Genomic DNA, 19,839 nt, shown 5'->3' with positions numbered 1-19,839 from the left:
CTTGGATTAGTAGTTTCAGAGAATATTATTTTAAAAGACAACAACATATGATGATGACAGACGAGCACGACAGACAACATACGCCAGTCAACATACGACAGACACAAGGTGAACTAAAAACAACAAAAGACAAAACAATAGTCTACAAAATATATAGAGCTGAGCAACATCAACTCTGCCAAAAACTAGTGATGCTTTAATGTACTCCTGTAGGGTAAGCAGATCGTGCTCATCATGTGACACCCGTCAAGTTGATCAACAATAATGTTGTTTCGATTGATTTCTTTTTTTTAAGCATCTTTTGTTGTACCATTACATTTTAGTTTGGTTATATTGATCACATATATTTAAAAAAAAAAATAACATTTCAATGAGCATTTGTTTAAATCATTTTACGTCATTTTAAAGTCATTTGATTTAAATAGCTAAAATATTTTTTTCTTAACGATATTATTGTTTTTTCTTCAGAAACCCTGTCCATAAAAGTGTATGTTGTCAGCGTAATATTATAACCACAGAGTTTTTGAATGCGTCGTGTAATAAGATAATAAATTAATCATATCTAGTTTGTATTGGGTTTTTTTCATGTTTTCTTTTTTACTTTGCTAGTACCCTTTGCTACACCCGTTTGGGTTTTCTAAGATGATAAGAAACATATGATTTTCCTAATCAAAGATTTCTGGATAATAGGATACAGCGGAGAATTCGTCAATGGGACAGCACCAAAATAAATCTCACATGGTCAAAAGTTAAATCACAAAAATACTGAATTCCGAGGAAAATTCAAAACGGAAAGTCGAATGATAAACACATCAAACGCATGGACAACAACTGGAATATTCCTGACTAAGTCTATGCATTACCCCCTCCCCCAGAAAAAACACAAAGGAGGGAAACCGATACAAGTCAGGCATCAACATCCACAAATAGATCCAAAAAAAGAAAACCTGAATCCTAAAAGATTACCGGTAATTGTTGAAAGACAACACAAACCAAAAGTTCAATAAGCTAAACGAACTGACCAAAAATGCGATGGTCGTAGTTTCAAATCGAAAGTTTAGATGAATCGAGAAATTAGCTACAAAAGTGAAATATATCCTTTGTAATCTGTGAAGTGAAAACAACCCGTCAAATAATTTCATGCGTCCGAAGTGCTGTTCGAGATTAACCTTCATCAGGAACGCTCAAAGCCAAACAATTGAAATCCGAGGGATGTATAAGTACCGAAACAGTTGAAATCTGTTAGATCTATATGACAAAAACACATAAAAAAATGGCCAAATTCATATAAGGTCAACTTTGACTGAGGGAGTTGAAATCTTAGTGTCTTTATAATTCCAAAATTTCTTTAAAAAAATTTAAGAAAGGTTTGTTTATATCATGTCAGTACCGAAGTACTGATAAAGAGCTGATGATACCCTCGTTGGACTGATAGTCCACCAGCAGAGGTATTTACCCACTGATGTAAAAAAAAAATGAAAACAACACGTCAAATCATTTCATGCATCTGAAGTGGTTTTTTTTCTTGATTTACCTTCGTCAGGAACGCTAAAAGCCAAACAATTGAAATCCAAAGGATGTATAAGTATCGAAACAGTTTAAGAGGTAGATGACAAAGAAAGGTTTGTTTATATCATGTCAGTACCGAAGTACTGACTACTGAGCTGATGATACCCTCGTTGGACTGATAGTCCACCAGCAGAGGTATCGACCCACTGATGTAAAACGTTATCAAAGGTACCAGGATTATAATTTAATATGCCAGACGCGCGTTCCGTCTACATAAGACTCATCAGTGACGCTCAGATCAAAATAGTTGAAAAGCCAAACAAGTACAAAGTTGAAGAGCATTTAGGACCCAAAATTCCAAAAATTGTACCAAATACGGCTAAGGTTATCTATTTCTGGGATAAGAAAATCCTTAGTTTTCCGAAAAATTCCAAGTTTTGTAACAGGAAATTCATAAAAATGACCATATAATTGATATGCAAGTCAACACCCAAGTGCTGACTACTGGGCTTGTGATACCCTCTGGGACGATGCGTCCTACAGCAGTGGCATCGACCCAGTGGTGTAAATAGTAAAGGCAAGTTTTGTCTACATAAGACTCATCAGTGACGCTCAGATCAAAATAGTTGAAAAGCCAAAAAAGTACAAAATATGTCAGTCATTTGCAGACAAAAACATACAAACAGATAACAAACTGTGGTATAATTTAATTCATGATTAACTGATTCAATTAGAATTACAGATTGTAAACAAAAAAAAACAAATAAATGTATTCTGTCCTGATAATAGGTTAAATGCCAGAAAAAACGATGCAAAAACAAGTATTAAAGAGGTGCTATAGAGAAATTGCAAATTTAACCAGTTACTAGCAAATGGTGCATTACAAACGTAAAATTAAAACCATAAGTGTTGCAATAATGTATAACAAAAAAATAATTACTTGTATATATATTCCTGCACAATTGCAATTTCTATAAATTAATAATTCGCTTAGTAGTGACTATAATTATCAATAAAATTATGCACTGGTTTATTGTAAATTGTGTCCATACAACCATAATGAACATGTATATACATTTACAACCAAAATTATATTACTACAGCATGATCTTTGAATTAAAATGTCATGTGACCAAATTACACTTTACACCATTTATTTGCTTCAGATTAGGATGAGGGTCTGAATGGGGGCCTTGATAACTTTAATATTAATATCTAATTTTAATTCTGTTATTTTCTTTATCCTGTTTTTAATTCCCATTATTCACTATTCATTATATTTCAACACCAAATTATTCTCTATTAATTTTTTTTTATACCGATTTTTCTCTTTCTCTATTCTTTATATTTTTGCCCTTTAAGGGGGTACCCAACACCTTGACTAATATCAACAAAATGTTTATTTAGACCCTTTGACAAAAAATTTAAAAAAAAATTGAACCAACCAATTTATCAGAATCAAAGAGCTGAATAGCTCTGAGGGGAAAGACGGCCCTTGTTTCTATTTCATTTTTTTTTGGCGGGGGGGGTTATCTTTTGATATTCTTCATATAAAGAATAAAAAAAAAAGAACAGCTAGAACATGTGGAAGGTTGACACTATTGGAATCAATTGTTGTTTAATGTAATTTCGTTTCTTTAGTTTAGGATTCAATTTAGACCAATGGAAGAGATCTGCATCTTCTAAATCTAAACATTCAATTAAAGTTGATAGTTAATTATCTAAAATTCAACTAGTTGAATTCTGTCATTTAACAACAACTACAATTATTTTTGAAATCTTAATAGTGTACGACTAAACTACAGGCTAGGGCCATTTTCCATTTTTTGTGACAGTACTCTTAAGATTTTTAATTTTTTTCTTAAGAAAGTTAGGACTGAAAAATCTATTCAGTTTTAAATTTCCATTGATAAAGTTCCCAGTTACATCTCTCATCACAGGGATACAGGTGCTAATAAAAATAAAAATATGATTGATGTAAACTGTGTGAAGCTTGTTTCCAAATCCTACATTTTGAAATATTTGTAAAATTTCATGAATAAATAGGTTTAAACTACAAAATGCAACATTTGTAAATTTTTTTGTAACTATTACAATGATTAAGTTGGTACACAAAATTTAGTTTTAATGGAAGACTACTTATCATATACTCAATGTCACATTTTAAGTGTTTATTTTGGTGGATAATTAGCTCATAAATTGAGGTGCTCCTGAATTGGAGGAAGATTCTCAAAACAGAGTTTTACAGAAAAAAATGGAAAAGATCGTTTCTCTCCCCAATCTCATGTAGCCCCTCAGACTTCCTGTTTACTTTGAAAGTTGTTGACCTACAAATTAAAGTAATGCATGTTGATGTTTGAATCATCTACAGTAAACATCATTATGTTTAAATTTAACAAATACTATTTTTTCAAAGTGCACAAACTTTGAGAATGATTTAAATAACCAGTGAAGGATATCCCTGCTTATGCGTAGTGTGGCATTCCAACAATGACGTCACTATAAAATATAATGTAGGTTGGATATATTTAGAATATATATCTCGTCATACTGATTTTTCCGGATTGTAAAAGAACATAAATAGTGTAAAGGAGAGCTCAATATACGATAATTTCGAGAGAAACAGAAGGGAAATGTGTAAAAAAAGTGTTTAAAGTCAATTTATTCATTTGTGTCTCCCCATCTCATCATTCTCAGTAAGATTTGTTGGGGGGTTTTCCATACTAAAAAACAAAATGAATGATGTGAGGGAATGTCACTCTGGTCAACCCCATTGGGGATTGACGGCTTGAAGCCGTCTTCCCCAAAAATTTCAGTGGTTATATATAGCAGTTTGACAAACACTAGTTTTGATCATTGAGAAGCTTAATATTTCCTTAACAATACTACGTGATTAAAAAGTTTAGCTGATTTTTACACAGCAATCTTCCTGTAGTGTTAGGAACCACCTTAAATAATCTGCAATGGTAATTCATTATTCTGTGTAACCCATCCATATCCTCTGGTACGTGCATCGCATAGCAGATATTAGTATTAATCATCTTTCACAATTTCTTTTTTCTACATTTTGAACAGAAATTAAACTGCAACTGAGATTTCCTCCATCATTCATTTTCATACAAAAATTCTTATCTAAAAATAATTACATTGTCAACATATATGTTTTTTCTAAAGCACCAAAAAATAAAAACAATTTCCTTCCACTATCTACAAAAAAATTTAAAACTACTCTACAAAAACTTTATAAATCTATACAAAATGTATATCAATCCATGGAATACAAAATATCTATCAAAATAAGTAAATATTCTGTTTACTGGGAAAAAAAACTTGTTAAAAACCGAAATATTGAGAATTAGATGTTTTCTGGTTATCCAATGTAAAGCACTGAATCGAATAATTTGTAAGTTGATAAATTACAAATACAGATAAGTCCAGAAAGCCATGTCAATAAAAAAATGACCTATTGAACCTTTACAAACATAATATGTGACCTTCAATGCAAATTATTCAAAATTTTGCATTTCAAATTGGGAAGGGAATTTATTTTTTTGTGTGCTGACCTACTTTTACAAAATTCAACCGCATGAATAAACACATCACAGATACAAGGAATAAAAATTTAATTAGAATGACATGTCAACTTAGGCCAACATTTAATTAGTAATAACTCATTATCAGTTCTAACTAGTTAAGTCAAACCAAACTATTAATTTTGTAAATATAATGCTTTTAAGTTCAATGCATTTTCAAGAATACATCTTTAAATTATATTTGCAGCTTTCGAACAGGTATACTGCAACAAAAGTGCACTCCAAGCCTTTCAGAGTAATCATCTATAATGGATTCTAACTAACTATGAGACTTGTAAATTGATAACATAGATTTATTGACATAATGGCCAATTTCTTATTATAATTGATCCTCAGAAAATAACTATCTCGGACCAAATTATTGTCTGCATGCATTAAAAGGCTTTTAATTTGCAATGAGGTCAGTAAACAGTTTTTTTTTTTTTTTTAAATTTCTTCACTTGGTCTTCAATTGTGTTTAGTGGGCTGATACTAAAAATTAAAACAACCCATCTCCCTAAAAATTCATCTTTGAGAAACTATATATATTTCTTCAACCTGTATTATCAACTGCTATTATAAATAGATATGAATCTTATTTCTAAATCAAATAATTTGGTCAAATTAGCATGAAACAGAGAAATTATAAACCTTGTTTTGCAAAATATAAACACAAAACAATTCTTTGAAAGACATGCAGATCTAAGGAAGACAATTGCTAAATTTTTGGTTCATTCTTGGCAAGAATGCAGCAATTTATGCTTATTGCATGCATATTTAAAAGTGCCTTTAATTTTGCACTTTTAAATTAAAGGTATGCTACTATGCAAACTGCTTTCATATTTTACCAAATAAATGAACCAAAATGGTGTACTACATAAGAAAACAAACAATGTTTTGACATTGCTACATATATAACATTCATATCAAGAAAAATAACATGATAGACAAGTGTATGCAAAATATCATGCACATTTGACAACCCCAAAAAAAAACAATTCTTGACAACCCAAAAAAAATAATTATTGACAACCAAAAAAACATTTCTTGACAACTGACCAAATTGACAAAATGATCAATGTCAGAATACAAATATATCCAAACATGAACTATAACAGACCACACACGAAAAATGTATCTTGTGAAAATTGCATCAATGCAGCTTAACAGGAAATGTGAAGAAAAAATATATATTGTTCACAACATCATTTAAATATAAACTGAAGAAATGGTAGGAACACAGGGAAATGTTTATATGAATTACTCGACTTTGAATTTAAAAGATTCCTTGAGAAAAAATATCTGATTGTAATACAATATTACATTGTAAATTGTGATTCGATAATAGTTTATTAATGAAAAACTGTACTGTCTTGTCAATTGTGATTGACTAATGGTAGATGTATAAAAATGCACCATTGTAATGTCAACTGTGATTGGACAAGTATTCTAATGTAAAATTGTTTTGCTCATTCTTATTGGGTGAACTATTCTACTGTAAAAATGTATTGTGTATTGTCAATTCTGATTGGGTAAAAGTTTTCCATTGCAAAACTGTATTGCCAAATCTAAATGGGTAAAATAAAACAGCATCAAACCCGGACTAATCAATCAAAAGTATTTTGTATATCTTTGGTGTAAATTCCAGAAATGTTCAACAACTTATGGAAAAAATCTAAACACAATTGGTTGATTTAAAAAATGGCAACTAGGAACATTACAATGAAGCAAAAAAGTTACATGTACAATTATATGGCAACTATTCAAACTTTGGTAAACATAATATGGGACTTGGTAATAACAAAATTAAATAAACATAATTCCCTAAATGATTAACAACCTTTGATTCATAATATTGCACATAAGATAGAGTCTCATTAGGATGAAAGAAAAAATGTATTCATCCATTTTTGAAAACAATTGAATAAAATATAATAGTTTATGGAAAATGAAAATATTATACTTCTCATCAAGTGAATATATTTTCAAACAAGAGAAATTTATTTTAATTATTGCTTCAATAATATTAATTTTACAATTATTCTTTATATAGTTATAGAAGGTTTACATATGTATATATATTGACTTCTATATTTGCAACATATTTTGGCTTAAATAAGGGTCTTAATGCCCCTGCTCCTTTAAAATGTTTCTATTCGATATAACAACCCAACATTTAACTTTTTACAAATTGAAAGAAGTGGGAGAATAGTTTTGAATGTAGTTACAAAATATATATTATTTATCAATGAAAAATAAAGATAATTTGTATTTACAACCTAAATGAGTCTCAACATCAGGAAACAAACAAAAAATATAATAACAAATTGTATTACTATATAAATTTAACCTGACTGATTTTAATTCATATGACAACATTATTAAAAAAAACTATTAACAGAAATATTGTCCGCAAGTTAATGTTCTCAGGAAGCATAGTAGTATTCAAAAATTAAATATTCGAAATATGAATTTGTATAGAATATATCTATATATAATGTTGCTGTCAATCAAAGTCCAGCCAGATTAAATCAATGAAGTAATAGTTAATAATGAGGTATATTATGAATAATAATGGTAGATTATAACTATAAATAGTTTGTCATGCATGAATAATAAGCCAGCAGCAGCTCATTTGAGAGTGTAGATAAAACCGGGATTTATCAATTAAATAATAAAAATATTGAAAAAATAATTTGTCTATACAAAATTCTTGGTATCTTGCTGTGTAGTAATAATGAGAATTGTGTAACTTTTATAAAAGCCCTTTTCCATTTAATCGATTCTTCTCCATTAATTCCAAAAAAAAGTTAAACCAAGCTTCTAATAGTTTTACTGACATAGAAAAAGTATTTGAGAAAGAAAACAAAATCTCAAAAAAGTTAAGAATAAATAAAATATACCCGACATATATAACCAAATCTTCTATTAAATTATATCAAAATAAAGTACCATTCCAAGATTTTAAAGCATATTGAAATGAGCCACTAAGGGAAAACACTCTATGGTCTGTGTCACAACATCTTACAAAATAAACACAAAATCAAAAACAAAAAAACTTCATTAAAACCTCACACAACTGTAAATAACTGAGAATTTGAGTGCTATAACTTTGCTAAGTCAACAAAAAACTGCTTATAAAAAAATAAATAAGCCAAACAAACAAAACTTTTAAATCTGGAATGTTTAAGTACACTCAAACAAGCTACCAAGGCAAATGAATATAAACTTAAATATGGAATACAAAATATATTTGGAATAAACTGGATGGCGATTACATTTGAAATAAAAAAAAAATAATAACATGCATAACAAAAAAAATAAAATCTATGTTGTATCTTATTATATTGTTACAAAAATATCTAACATTGTATTTGATAAACAGTTCAATAGCGCCAATAGATGAAGTAAACATTATGCTTTTCAGGGATATTTCACATCTGTAAAATATCTACCTCTTTGACAAAAAAATGTGTGATACAGATTTACGTCATATACTTGCTTGTATCAATAGTAATTTTGGTAAATGTAATGAAAAAATGCCTCATTTTAAACTTTGAAAACAAGCCAATACAGCTTAAGACTTATCTTATTTTTTATCTAAGCTTAGTATACATAAAAAGGCCTTGCAATACATAATTTATTACTTTATTTGTAGAAAAGAATAAAAATAACATCTTCACCTTTTTCAATAATACAAGTTTAAACTGGTAGAATGTACATTTAAAGATAATTTAAGACCTTCAATTTACAACAGATAAGTATCAAAAATAATTTACAAAAAAAAATATCACTTGAAAAAAATACTTATTGCTTTAGAGTATTACATAATCAAGAGTATTATCATAAATGTATTTAAAGTATTTATTTATTTATCAAGCCTTTCTTATTATTTATTTGTTGGAACAATGGAACATTGAAAATCAGTTTTGAAAATCTTGAAGTAAAAAAGGTAATTTTGAAGACAATTTTTCATTCATCATGCCATCTTTTGAAAAGTGGATTTTGTACTGAGTTCATTTAAAAACTCAAACTAATGTTGTTAGACATTATTTGTCAAATCATAATCTGACAAAATAAAGGTTTTCAAACAAAGCAAAATAAAGAAAAACATTAAGAAAATGCAAACATGATGCTGGCTTGGCTTCAGATACAAGCACTTTAGTCAGAAAGACTAAACTTTATTTTGGATTTTAGTATTCCTCAAAATTTGAAAACAAATTCACAAGTTACAGAATTAAACATTGAAAAATTAATAATCGTATATATCATTAAAAAATTTAAAAAAAAAATCAGAATGAAATCCTTCAATTGTGAGTAACAAAAGTGTATATATGCTTGCATCATCTCTTTTTATATAATCTTTTAATCATCTCTATTTATATACAATATACAAGTCTTTCTAATAAGGTTTAAAGTTACTGATAACTATAAGTAAATCTCAATTTATCACCCAATATAACCATTCAAAAAAGTCTGCCAATCAGAAAAATAAGAAATCTTGCAACACATACAAAAATAAATCTATGCATGAATAAAGACTTCTACCATTTATATATATTCCTATTTCTGTCAAAAATCATATCTAATCTTCCTCATATAATATCAAACACTTTTAGGTGTATTGAATCCATTTTTGTTTGGTACATTCATGTAAACACTGCCTTCATCACAAGAATTATATTCCCTGACTGGTTTACTTGCAACTTTCTGACTAGATTCACCATTAGTGACTTTAGCTATAGGGTTCCTGCACACAACCAAATCTATAGCATTCCCAGCTTCTGTAATTAATGGTATGGCTAAACAACAGTCAAAATCTCTCGTTCTTATCCCATTCACCTGTAAATAACAACATATTTGTTACAGCTAGAGCTGACAATTGAATATCAAATTAAAGCAAATAACAGGCTATCGTTTCACAAAGATTCGTACGACTTGCGTTTACGATTAAACTTACGTTAAGCGTAAGATTTTACCTGCGAGTGTTTCACAAAGGTGATCGCAAACGTGACGTAAACGTAACGTAGACTTACGATAATAATGGAAAAGGGGTGCTCTCTTTGACAGCCGCGTTCATGTCTATAAAAAGAATCGTTCTTTCAAAACCAGGAAGAACATTCATACCATCGTATTTTGAAATAATTATCAGTTTTTTTGTTAGTATAGTAATGAGGTTTAGTGAGGTAAGCATGATAAGTGTCCAATCTAATTTTAAGGAATTTTTTGCTTTGATTTTATTAGAAAATTGACTGGCGGAGGTTGTTTTTTTCATGCACGGTCTGTTTTTGCTATTGTTGAAGAATGATGAAGTCATACAAAAAAAAAAACCAGTTATATTCATTGGAACTTTTTTACTAGAAATTATAAGTATCTTTGAATGTCATTTATGAACAGGTATAAAATGTGTTAAGCATTGTGAAAGTTTCTTGTGCGTGTCTAGGTTGTTTATTTGTCAAGGAGAAACCCACTGGCAAAACAACAATCAATTATGGAAATGTAAAAAGTATATGCATATTTTTATTTCATATTTTATAACGTTATGCGGTGCATTTGTTATTGTATCATCCAAAAAATATAATAGTCATCAGGACATTAGGAAAGCATAAAATAGATAAAAGATGTGGTGTGATTGCCAATAAGACAACTCTCCATAAGAGATCAAAAATAACAAAGAAATTAACAGTTATAGGTCACCGTACGTCCTTCAGCAATGAGCAAAGCCCATACCGCATAGTCATCTATAAAAGGCCCCAAAATGACAATGTAAAACATTTCCAACGAGAAAACTAACGACCTGATTTATGTAAAAATTGAACAAAAAACAAATATGCAACGACAACCCCTGAATTACAGGCCGACATGGGACAGGCATATACATACATTTGGCGGGTTTAAGCATTATAGCGGGATCCCCCCTTTTTAACATGGGACAGTGTCAAACATAACAACATATGAACGAACTATAAAAATCAGTTGAAAAAGGCTTAACTCATCAGATGGACTAAAATTCATCAGATGGACTAAAATACAAGTGGACGTGGACGGGTACTATTATTATATTTATTAGTATTATTTGAGCCTGGAAGCAATTTTTAAGCAAGAACAACTTAAGCTGCGATTGCTGTTCGGGGTGAGCCAAGGCTCCGTCTTGAAGGCCGTACTTTGACCTATAATTATTAACATTAAATACATTTAATAAAGTGACCGCTGATTTTTTTCTCAATAAAATCAATGGCTAAAAATTACCCGTTTTCCTTCGATTTCCTTACTTAAAGAAACATCAGTATTGCTGGATCCTGGAAGCAATTTTTATGCAAACAATTATTATCTGTATTTAAATTTTTTGTTAGAAATCAAACTGGTAAGTTAAAAAATACATATCGTAAAGCAAGATCATAGAACGTAAGATTTTTTTTTATCGAGGACCTTGAATTTCAATATTATTGTAAGCTGAACAGACATGTACATTTTGTATATAACTACAACCAGGGACTTTCTATAATAGTATATACTTAGTATAGAAAGTTCTTGCTACAACGAATGGGAGTGTTTATCTACTAAAGTATTGAACATAATACTCTCGTCAGTTCGGGAGACAATAACAAAAGTGATCCAACAGCTGATTCAGCCGGTAACGAATTTCCGATATCATAAAAGATTCCAAAAAAAAAGGGAACTTCCTCTGCTTATTTGAGCCCCTAAATAAATTTGAATATTGTAATATGTGTTCTCGTACAAAAACTGAATAACACTGAGACGGACGGCTACACGAAAAAAAATTAAAGAAAAATACTGAAACGGTTCACTATCGATCAAAAATTCGGAAAATTACAGATATATCACGTATTATGATACAGCTGTTAAGGAAGCTGGCTTGTCAGGTTATGGATTTTTTGTCAGATTTTCAGAATCCTCTGGTTTTATCCATTTGAATGCCTTGAAAAAATTTGCCCGGTGACCCCCATTTTTCTTGTTGAAATTCTTTAACATGTACATAATGATAAAGCGATAATCTGTAAATTAAAGTCTTATAAAATTTTACTTTTTAACAGTTTTTGAGAACTTTAACTTGTCAATGATAAAGCTATGAAAAGTCAAGAGAAAATATTTTCCCGCTAAAATTTCAATGGCTCATATCAAGAAAACAAGCACGATGACCTATATATTTTTTTGCTCTTTGGATTCCTTTATTAAGGTCAAGTAACAGTAAATGAACGCCGTCTAGCGGATTCAGCGAAATATTGCGACGTTTTTTACGAATTACGTCCCTTTCACCAGATTTTGCAATGTTAAAATTTCAACCGGCGACTTTTCAATGGGACAACGGTAAATCTGACGGAAAGTATGTATCTTCTAGGAGAATGAACTTGTTTGCTAAAATTGAAGAAATGCTACAGGATTTTGAAAATGAATATGAAAACAGTCATGAAGACGACCTTCAAAACGAAAATCAGGTGTTTGAGTTTGGATATCTGCCGACCAGTTAAAACAAGTGTGAAAACTGTTGATCACTGTTGCTCACCACTATTTCTACATAATTGTGATGAGGAAATAAAACAGTGCGGTCTCGACAGTATATTGAACTCTGACACAAAATAGTACTTTTGATATCATTGTTTACTTAAACTAACCAACACTTATGCAGAAATGAAACTTCTGGTGAAAGGGAAATATATTTAGACCATTTTGAGTCAAAATTCACTTGTCTATGAGTTTAAGTTAAAAACTCAGGATTAATGCGCTTCATAGTACACTAATTTAAGATTTCCAGAAAACAGGGAGTTATTTTGGTAGTACCTGTGTTTTCAAGATCAGAAATTTCATATGAGACTTTAAACATTGGTTGAAAATTGGCATGTAGAAAGGTGATACATGTACAATTCAGGATATACCTGGTTTCCTTGAAGTTAAACTTAAGGTAAAATATTTAGATAGCTGTGAAAATTGCAAGATTCGGTTGAACAGATAGAGATTTTTAATTGGTGGTTTGACACCTTTATTTTTGTTTTCCTCCCAAAATAACACAAACTGAATAATCATAAGAAAAGATGACAAATGCGACTATACCTATATATATATATATATATATACCTATATATAATTATTATTATTTTAATATTAACTTTAATATAGAACACAGAGGCATGATGATTAATTCATTGTAGAAGGAAGAGAAGCGACACCGAAAATTAGGTCTTCTCGTTTATAAGTATAGATACTCTAACTTTTCTTTTACAGTACTTTGTATATCCCCATCCCTGTTTCACTTGAATTATTGTCAGCTTATTCGAATATGAGCATGTTTTCTGGAACGTTTGAAATAAATGCAATTCATCTAATGTTTGAATTGTTTGAATGTAAATTTACACAATTATGTAATTATAAACATTTAGCATGTTTTACAAACAGGAAGAAATGTTTATAAGTGCAACACACGGTATTTTTGGACAAGAAATCCATTTTTCTTACACTTTTAAAATTCAAATGAAGGAAAACAAGAAATCAATCTGGTTCACGCAACAATGACAATCTGTTACACAGAATAATAGTGGTGCATTTCTTTCCAGTGGGTCTCAATCAACACTGATTTACAGAAATCTTGGTAAGAATTTAGTCTTAGATGCTTGATTTTTTCATTAGTTGTTATTGGCTTTGAACAAGCTGTCAGTAACTGCGTGTAGTGGCGGATACAGAGGGGGGCATGAGGGCGTACGCCCTCCTTTTTGCTTGGACTTAGACTAGACTTCGTAAACTTTGCCATTTCCCGTGTATTTAATTTTTATGAGATATTTCTTTTCATATACAGATTTTTTTTCGCCAGTATTTACTGATTATTTCAAAAGTAAAACTACAAAATACTGAACTCCGAGGAAAGTTCAAAACGGAAAGTCCCTAATCAAATGGCAAATTCAAATGATAAAACACATCAAACGAATGGACAACAACTATCATATTCCTGACTTGGTACAGGCATTTTTAAATGTAGAAAATGATGGATTGAACCTGGTTTTATAGCGCTAAACCTCTAACTTATATGGCAGTCGCATCACAGTAGAGTGATTCGGTATGGTTGAGTTGACCAGTTCGTCGAAAAAACGTCACTCAGTCATTTTGAAATTCAAATTACAGGAACACATTTGCAATTCTGAGCATGAAAAATCATGACACCTTCAAAGCGACAAAGTAGTGAGCAAGAACGTATTGACTTCTATTTCACAATTCAACCAAAAAAAGTTATACTCTATCATAATCTCATGAAAAAAGTTCCACATTAATATTATTTACCTACGAAATTATGTTTAACCCCAAACGCCCGCGGCTACCTTAAAATGACATAGCTGAATAATTATCCCCAGTCAGTATAAGCTCTGGATAGATTTAAAGTGCAAGGTTCGAGCCATTGTTTGAGGAGGCAGTCTGAGATCTGAGAGTCTGGCCGTATTTAGATTGAAAACAATAATCTTGTCCTCTTTTTGGCTAATAGAAACGAAAATTTCCAACAGAATAATATAGCATTAAATGAACATAATAAATAAAAAACGGGCGTATTTTTTTCGGGACGGGGGTTTGCATGAACTAATATATCGAATACTTTTATCAAGATCAGACTCCAACCTGCCTGCTGGTGTGGCCTTTATGTCTCCATTTGTCGACTGTCATTCACAAATTCATTGTCGTTTAAGACTCATTCATAGCCTTTGGTTAATTTTCAATTGTGTTGGGTAAAACATATCAACCAAACATTTGTATAAAATTGCTTGTTTGTCTTTTTTAACTGTGTCGCTCGTATTGTAAAATTCATCGAATAGCGCGGCGTGTATCTTGTTTACAACAAGAAATCTGTGAGTTTATGCTAACTTAACATACAACAAGCGAGAATTTTCCATGTCTATTTTTTACTGACAAATCCCACATCAAATATATCAGTTCATAGCTTTTGACCCATACTATAATTTTATGATAGACAATGTATGGGGAGAATACAACATCAAAAATGTCCAACTCTTACACTTAACAGCAACTATTAAATATACATGCCCCACGTCAAGAACCGTTTAAAAAGTGCATTTTACACTTATTTTATGTTTTTTAGCCAAAAAAAGGTCCCAAAATTAAAAAAAAACTTTGCCCCACTTTGCAAAATCCTGCATCCGCCCCTGTATTCTATATGTAGTATGTCAAAACTGTCCATACAAAAACCCTATATTCACAGGGAAAAGACATCGTGTAGCCGGAAATAAGAATCAGAATGGGGGCAAGTTTGGGACATTAATACTAAACTTAGTCTTGTACGGTAAGACTAGATATCCCCTATTTTGAAAATTATCACACCATTCGGAACAATTAAAAATATTTTCAAAGTAGCGAAAAGGAAATGAACCACATAAATTAGTACTGGTCATAAAGTATCCGCTGCTGTCAGTCAGTCATATAGATGACACTAAACTATAATACATTTAAATTTTTAACCTTCTTTACGGTCGGAACAATAATTTAATATTCATACAACAGTTTTTAGACTATAACAAATGAAAAATAAACAAAAATGATGTTTCACGATCATTAATCCATCGCTACATTTTGTATTTTGACGTGTTTTTTTTCTAATGGTGTTTTCTTTCACGTCCGCAATTTTGTTGAAAGTTTCGATGTTAAAAATAGAACACAAATCTTTTTTATAGATACATGTATAAATAGTTTATGGTTTAAAGAGTTATACATGGAATATTATCCTAATAAAAGAACATTCAGTGGATCCTTAAAAGAATTGTCTTACTAGTATTGATTCGTATGGTTGTCTCCTCAAAGGAAATTGTTCTATATAAAAATTATATATATATATGGGTAAAAATTAACCGAATAAAAAATAAAAATGTACCCTGAAAGTAGCATCTCAAATATAGAATAGAACTGTTCTCAATTCTATTTCACCCATAAAACTTGAAGGTCGAGAACGAGATTATATCGATCATCTCTATATCATACTACTACTATATATACATACTAAAAAAATAGGAGGGGTCCTGATTTCGAAATCCCGGACTTTAAAAAATGAAATCCAGAGGTCCCGAATTTAAAGTAATTTAAAATAAATCCCGCCATCCCGAAATTCGAAAAAAGAATTCCCGAATCCCGAAAAGATTTATTCCGAAATCCCGTATTTAAAAATACCCGATCCCGGAGTTCCGATCCCGCCCCCCCCCCCCCCCCCCTTTTCCCTCATTCTGGATGAACTAAATAACAAAACAAACATTTACGAGTCATGTCTCAGCCTGTGTGCAATTGTATTTTTTTTTTTTGTGTTTTCTTTTGTATTCTTTATGATATAGTATTGATTTTGATTTATTGCTGATGTTTAACGCCACGTTTCTCTATCTTTGACATTTTTCTTCTAGTTTAGTATATTTACCACATGTATCTGCTAGCATCCGTTTAATTCGAAAATGCTCAAATTAGAATATAAAAACAAATGCCAAAAAGTTTGCACTTGTAATCGGGAGGGGAGGGGGGGGGGGGGGGGGGGGGCAATGAAATGTTTTCAAAATATTTTAGCAATTCTGTATACAATGAACACACTATTTTTTACGTGGAGATGCATACTCAAGAGACAACCTACCGTGCGCTGCCTATACAATAAAAAATTGTAATATTTTGACACAGAGAAAATAATTTCGCTCGGGCTCATTTCTTAAAAAGTCTTAAAAGAAACCTCAAATTAAAAAAAATAATGCATATGCTTTTTTTTTTATAACTGAATGGATAGTTTTCATTTGTGCATATACTTTTTTCTTAAGAAAATTCTTTAATTTGTTCATACTTAAAAGAAGTTTACTTTATTTTCATTGCTTCCTTCCAGGAAGCAATTCCCCGACATATTTTCCGTATGCAAAGTGACCTCAGTGTGACCCATCTTGTTTGTATTTGAAAGATAGTTGAATTTATTTTCTTTCATCAAGGTGGGAACTTGAAAAATCAAAGAAATTCTAATGTTTCCTTCCATCCACTTGAATACTTAAAAATAAGAATCTCGTCACCTAAAGAAAATAAAATTAAAAATGAATAAATTAAACATATTTAGGATTGGAAAATTTAGGATTCTTACAATATTCTTAATTTGAAAATGAAATTTGATAAGTATATTTATAGACATAAACAATCCCATAATGGCAAAGTGAATTAAGATAGTTTTCAAACCTACATATATTAGAAAGATCCAAGCAGGTATTGAGTACGGGGTTGAAGCATACATTTTATACCTAAAAAACGCGAACCTGATAGAGCGCATGACAACTGTGTAATTAGTAAATTACATTGAAACTATGGATTGATACCAATACATTCATGTACTTATAAATGATTGTTTTCTCAATTTTTGGCCTGTTATTTGTTTTAAAATAATCGTAATATATATTAAAAAATGTCTATCAAAAAAGAACATCGTCCTCCGCTGTAGTGTATAACCGCAGTACATGCATTGATAGATGCCAGACTAAGGGGGGGAAGGGGTCATAACTAGGATTGTAATTTAATATCTAAGTGACTTGACATATCTATGTATTTATTGTTATCTTCATAAAGTACGTGTAAAATATGAGTGATAAATGTTGTAGAACTAGCAAATAAGCTTTTATAATTTTCTATTTTTGCTGAGTATTTAGTACACAGTTAGTACAAGCACCGTGACACGACGTACCGATCCCTCTCCCTATCCAGGCTCCGTATATATATAGTGCTGTGCTAGCGTACTCACTTCTATGTTTTTATGGTCAAATATTTGGACTATTGGAAGTTAAGTTAAAGGAAAAATGGTCAAATGTACTGGAAAATACGATTATTTCAGGAATTTAAATTTTCAGTTACTTATGATTGGGACAATATAACATAAATACATGTATTTTAATGATCCAATGACACTTATTTTTCTTTAAGATAATGTAATGTTGTTGGTTTTTACAAATTGTCGACAGGTTAAATCACTACGATTTGACTTACGACTGCCTGTTAATACTCGTAAGTTTACGATCAAACTTGCGATAAAATTCTACTTACGATTGTTTATGAAACGGTCAAAAACTTACGATTTGACTTACGACCGACGTACGTTCTAAGATTGTCGTACGATTTTTTGTGAAACGATGGCCAGTACAATAAATTATAAAGTAAACTTTAATCATATCATAATGTTGGTTTGCTGTCACAATGACATCTACCCTATTTGTCATTTTATTCTCTTTTCTATTTACAATTAGAAGCTTTAAAGAACATGCCTCCCTAACCATGTCTATGGGTTCCTTTGACAAAGGGCAAAAGCACCCCAAATTGGTAAAAACTTTCATCAAGTGCAATAACTCCAATAGCAGTTGACTGAGGAGTTTGGCCAATAGACTTATTTGTAGATCTTGTCTTGCTGATCATTTTTTTGTAATTTATAGATTCTTTTTTTTAGTATTAGTTTTTTATATATTAGGCAAACAAAAAAAAAATAGATATAAAATTCAAAAGATCTTAAACAACCAGTATTTAAAAATGTCTGAAAGTTATAATAAATTATTACAATGGTTAGATTTAATCCCTTACTGAAGGAACTTCCATGGTAAGGCTTAAAATAAAATGTTGTCTGTGTCCCAAATTCTGACCGACCCTGCAAAAATGGCCAGACTCATAAAATTTTATTGTCAAAACTAAGTCAAATATCATTTTATTCATTTCTGATTTTCAGGCTTGCCAGATCGACCAAAATTGTTCCAGCTTTTTGGAAAAAATAAAATTATATCCCTACCTACCTACCTACACCTGGCTTATCAGGGTCAGGATTGGGGAAACAAAAAATATATTGATTAAGGCCAAAATGATCTTAGTTCTGCAAGATCATTAATCTATAGTACTTACAAATATTTCTTAAAAGTCTTAATTTGTGGTAAATACAGAAAATTGTGAGTTTAGTGTAGTTTGATTGCTGTTTCATGAATACATATCTAAACACCTTCTTTCAATCACATGTGCAATGAAAAACTTCAATAATAACCTGTAATATTCTGTCAAACTGTACTAAACCAGCTTTTTCTGCCAGTGAGCCTTCTCTCACACCACTGATATATACACCCTTCTCATACATGCCGTCTGAAAGACCAAATCCAAAATCATCTGCGCCAGGGTCCTTCACCATCTTAATTTTATGCAGCTGAACAGGTGTTGGTGAGAATATGGTCTTGACATGTTCTTTGTATGCATTTGGTCCAAGTTTTTTCCCAGGTTTATTTGTGGTCTTCTTTCTGCTTCCTGCACTGCAAAGCTCATCCTCACTGTGGAAATCTTTTGCCGTGCTGTGAGAAAAGTTTTTTGTTAAAAGTGGTTTTGCCGTTGTTGACCTGGGCCTGTCCAAACTAGCAGACGATCTCTGCTTCAAACTTGCATTTATTTGTTTCAACATTTCGGACCCATTTTCATACTCCCCAAATGAACCTGTCCACTCATCAGCACCATTTGCATTTTCACTGTGACTGCTGTTGCTATGGTTTTCCCACTCAAAATCTGATTGGTTGAAATCTGCCAATCTGTCTCTACTTGTATCAGTGTTGTTAGAGTTCACAGCTTTGATACCTGAATAACAATACTATTTTCAGTATATCACTTTTCAAATAATCTAAACCTGAACAACATGAATGATTGTGGGTAATAGAAATAATCGTATTTTGCTACTTATTTATACCATTTATATGTAATAGGGTGGATTCTGCCACTGCTGGTGGAGATT

The 19,839-nt window shown here is 30.9% G+C and overlaps 1 protein-coding gene across 2 annotated transcripts in view; it reads right to left on the bottom strand.

Annotated features, from left to right (window-relative positions):
- Positions 1–9,373: 9,373 nt before the first annotated feature.
- The window catches only part of LOC139513286 (glutamate receptor-interacting protein 1-like), a 44,701-nt gene continuing 34,235 nt past the window's right edge, over positions 9,374–19,839 (bottom strand). For both annotated transcript variants that reach the window (XM_071301653.1, XM_071301659.1), the window contains 2 exons: positions 19,111–19,685; positions 9,374–9,923 (listed from right to left, as the gene is read on the bottom strand). In XM_071301653.1, coding sequence (XP_071157754.1) covers positions 9,687–9,923; positions 19,111–19,685 — 812 coding nt within the window. In that variant the 3' untranslated portion in view covers positions 9,374–9,686. The remainder of the gene's footprint in view (positions 9,924–19,110; positions 19,686–19,839) is intronic.

Source organism: Mytilus edulis, chromosome 1, assembly GCF_963676685.1.
Source record: "Mytilus edulis chromosome 1, xbMytEdul2.2, whole genome shotgun sequence".
NCBI lineage: Eukaryota > Metazoa > Mollusca > Bivalvia > Mytilida > Mytilidae > Mytilus > Mytilus edulis.
The sequence above is the reverse complement of the archived record's forward strand: the minus strand, read 5'-3'. Positions and strand labels throughout refer to the sequence as shown.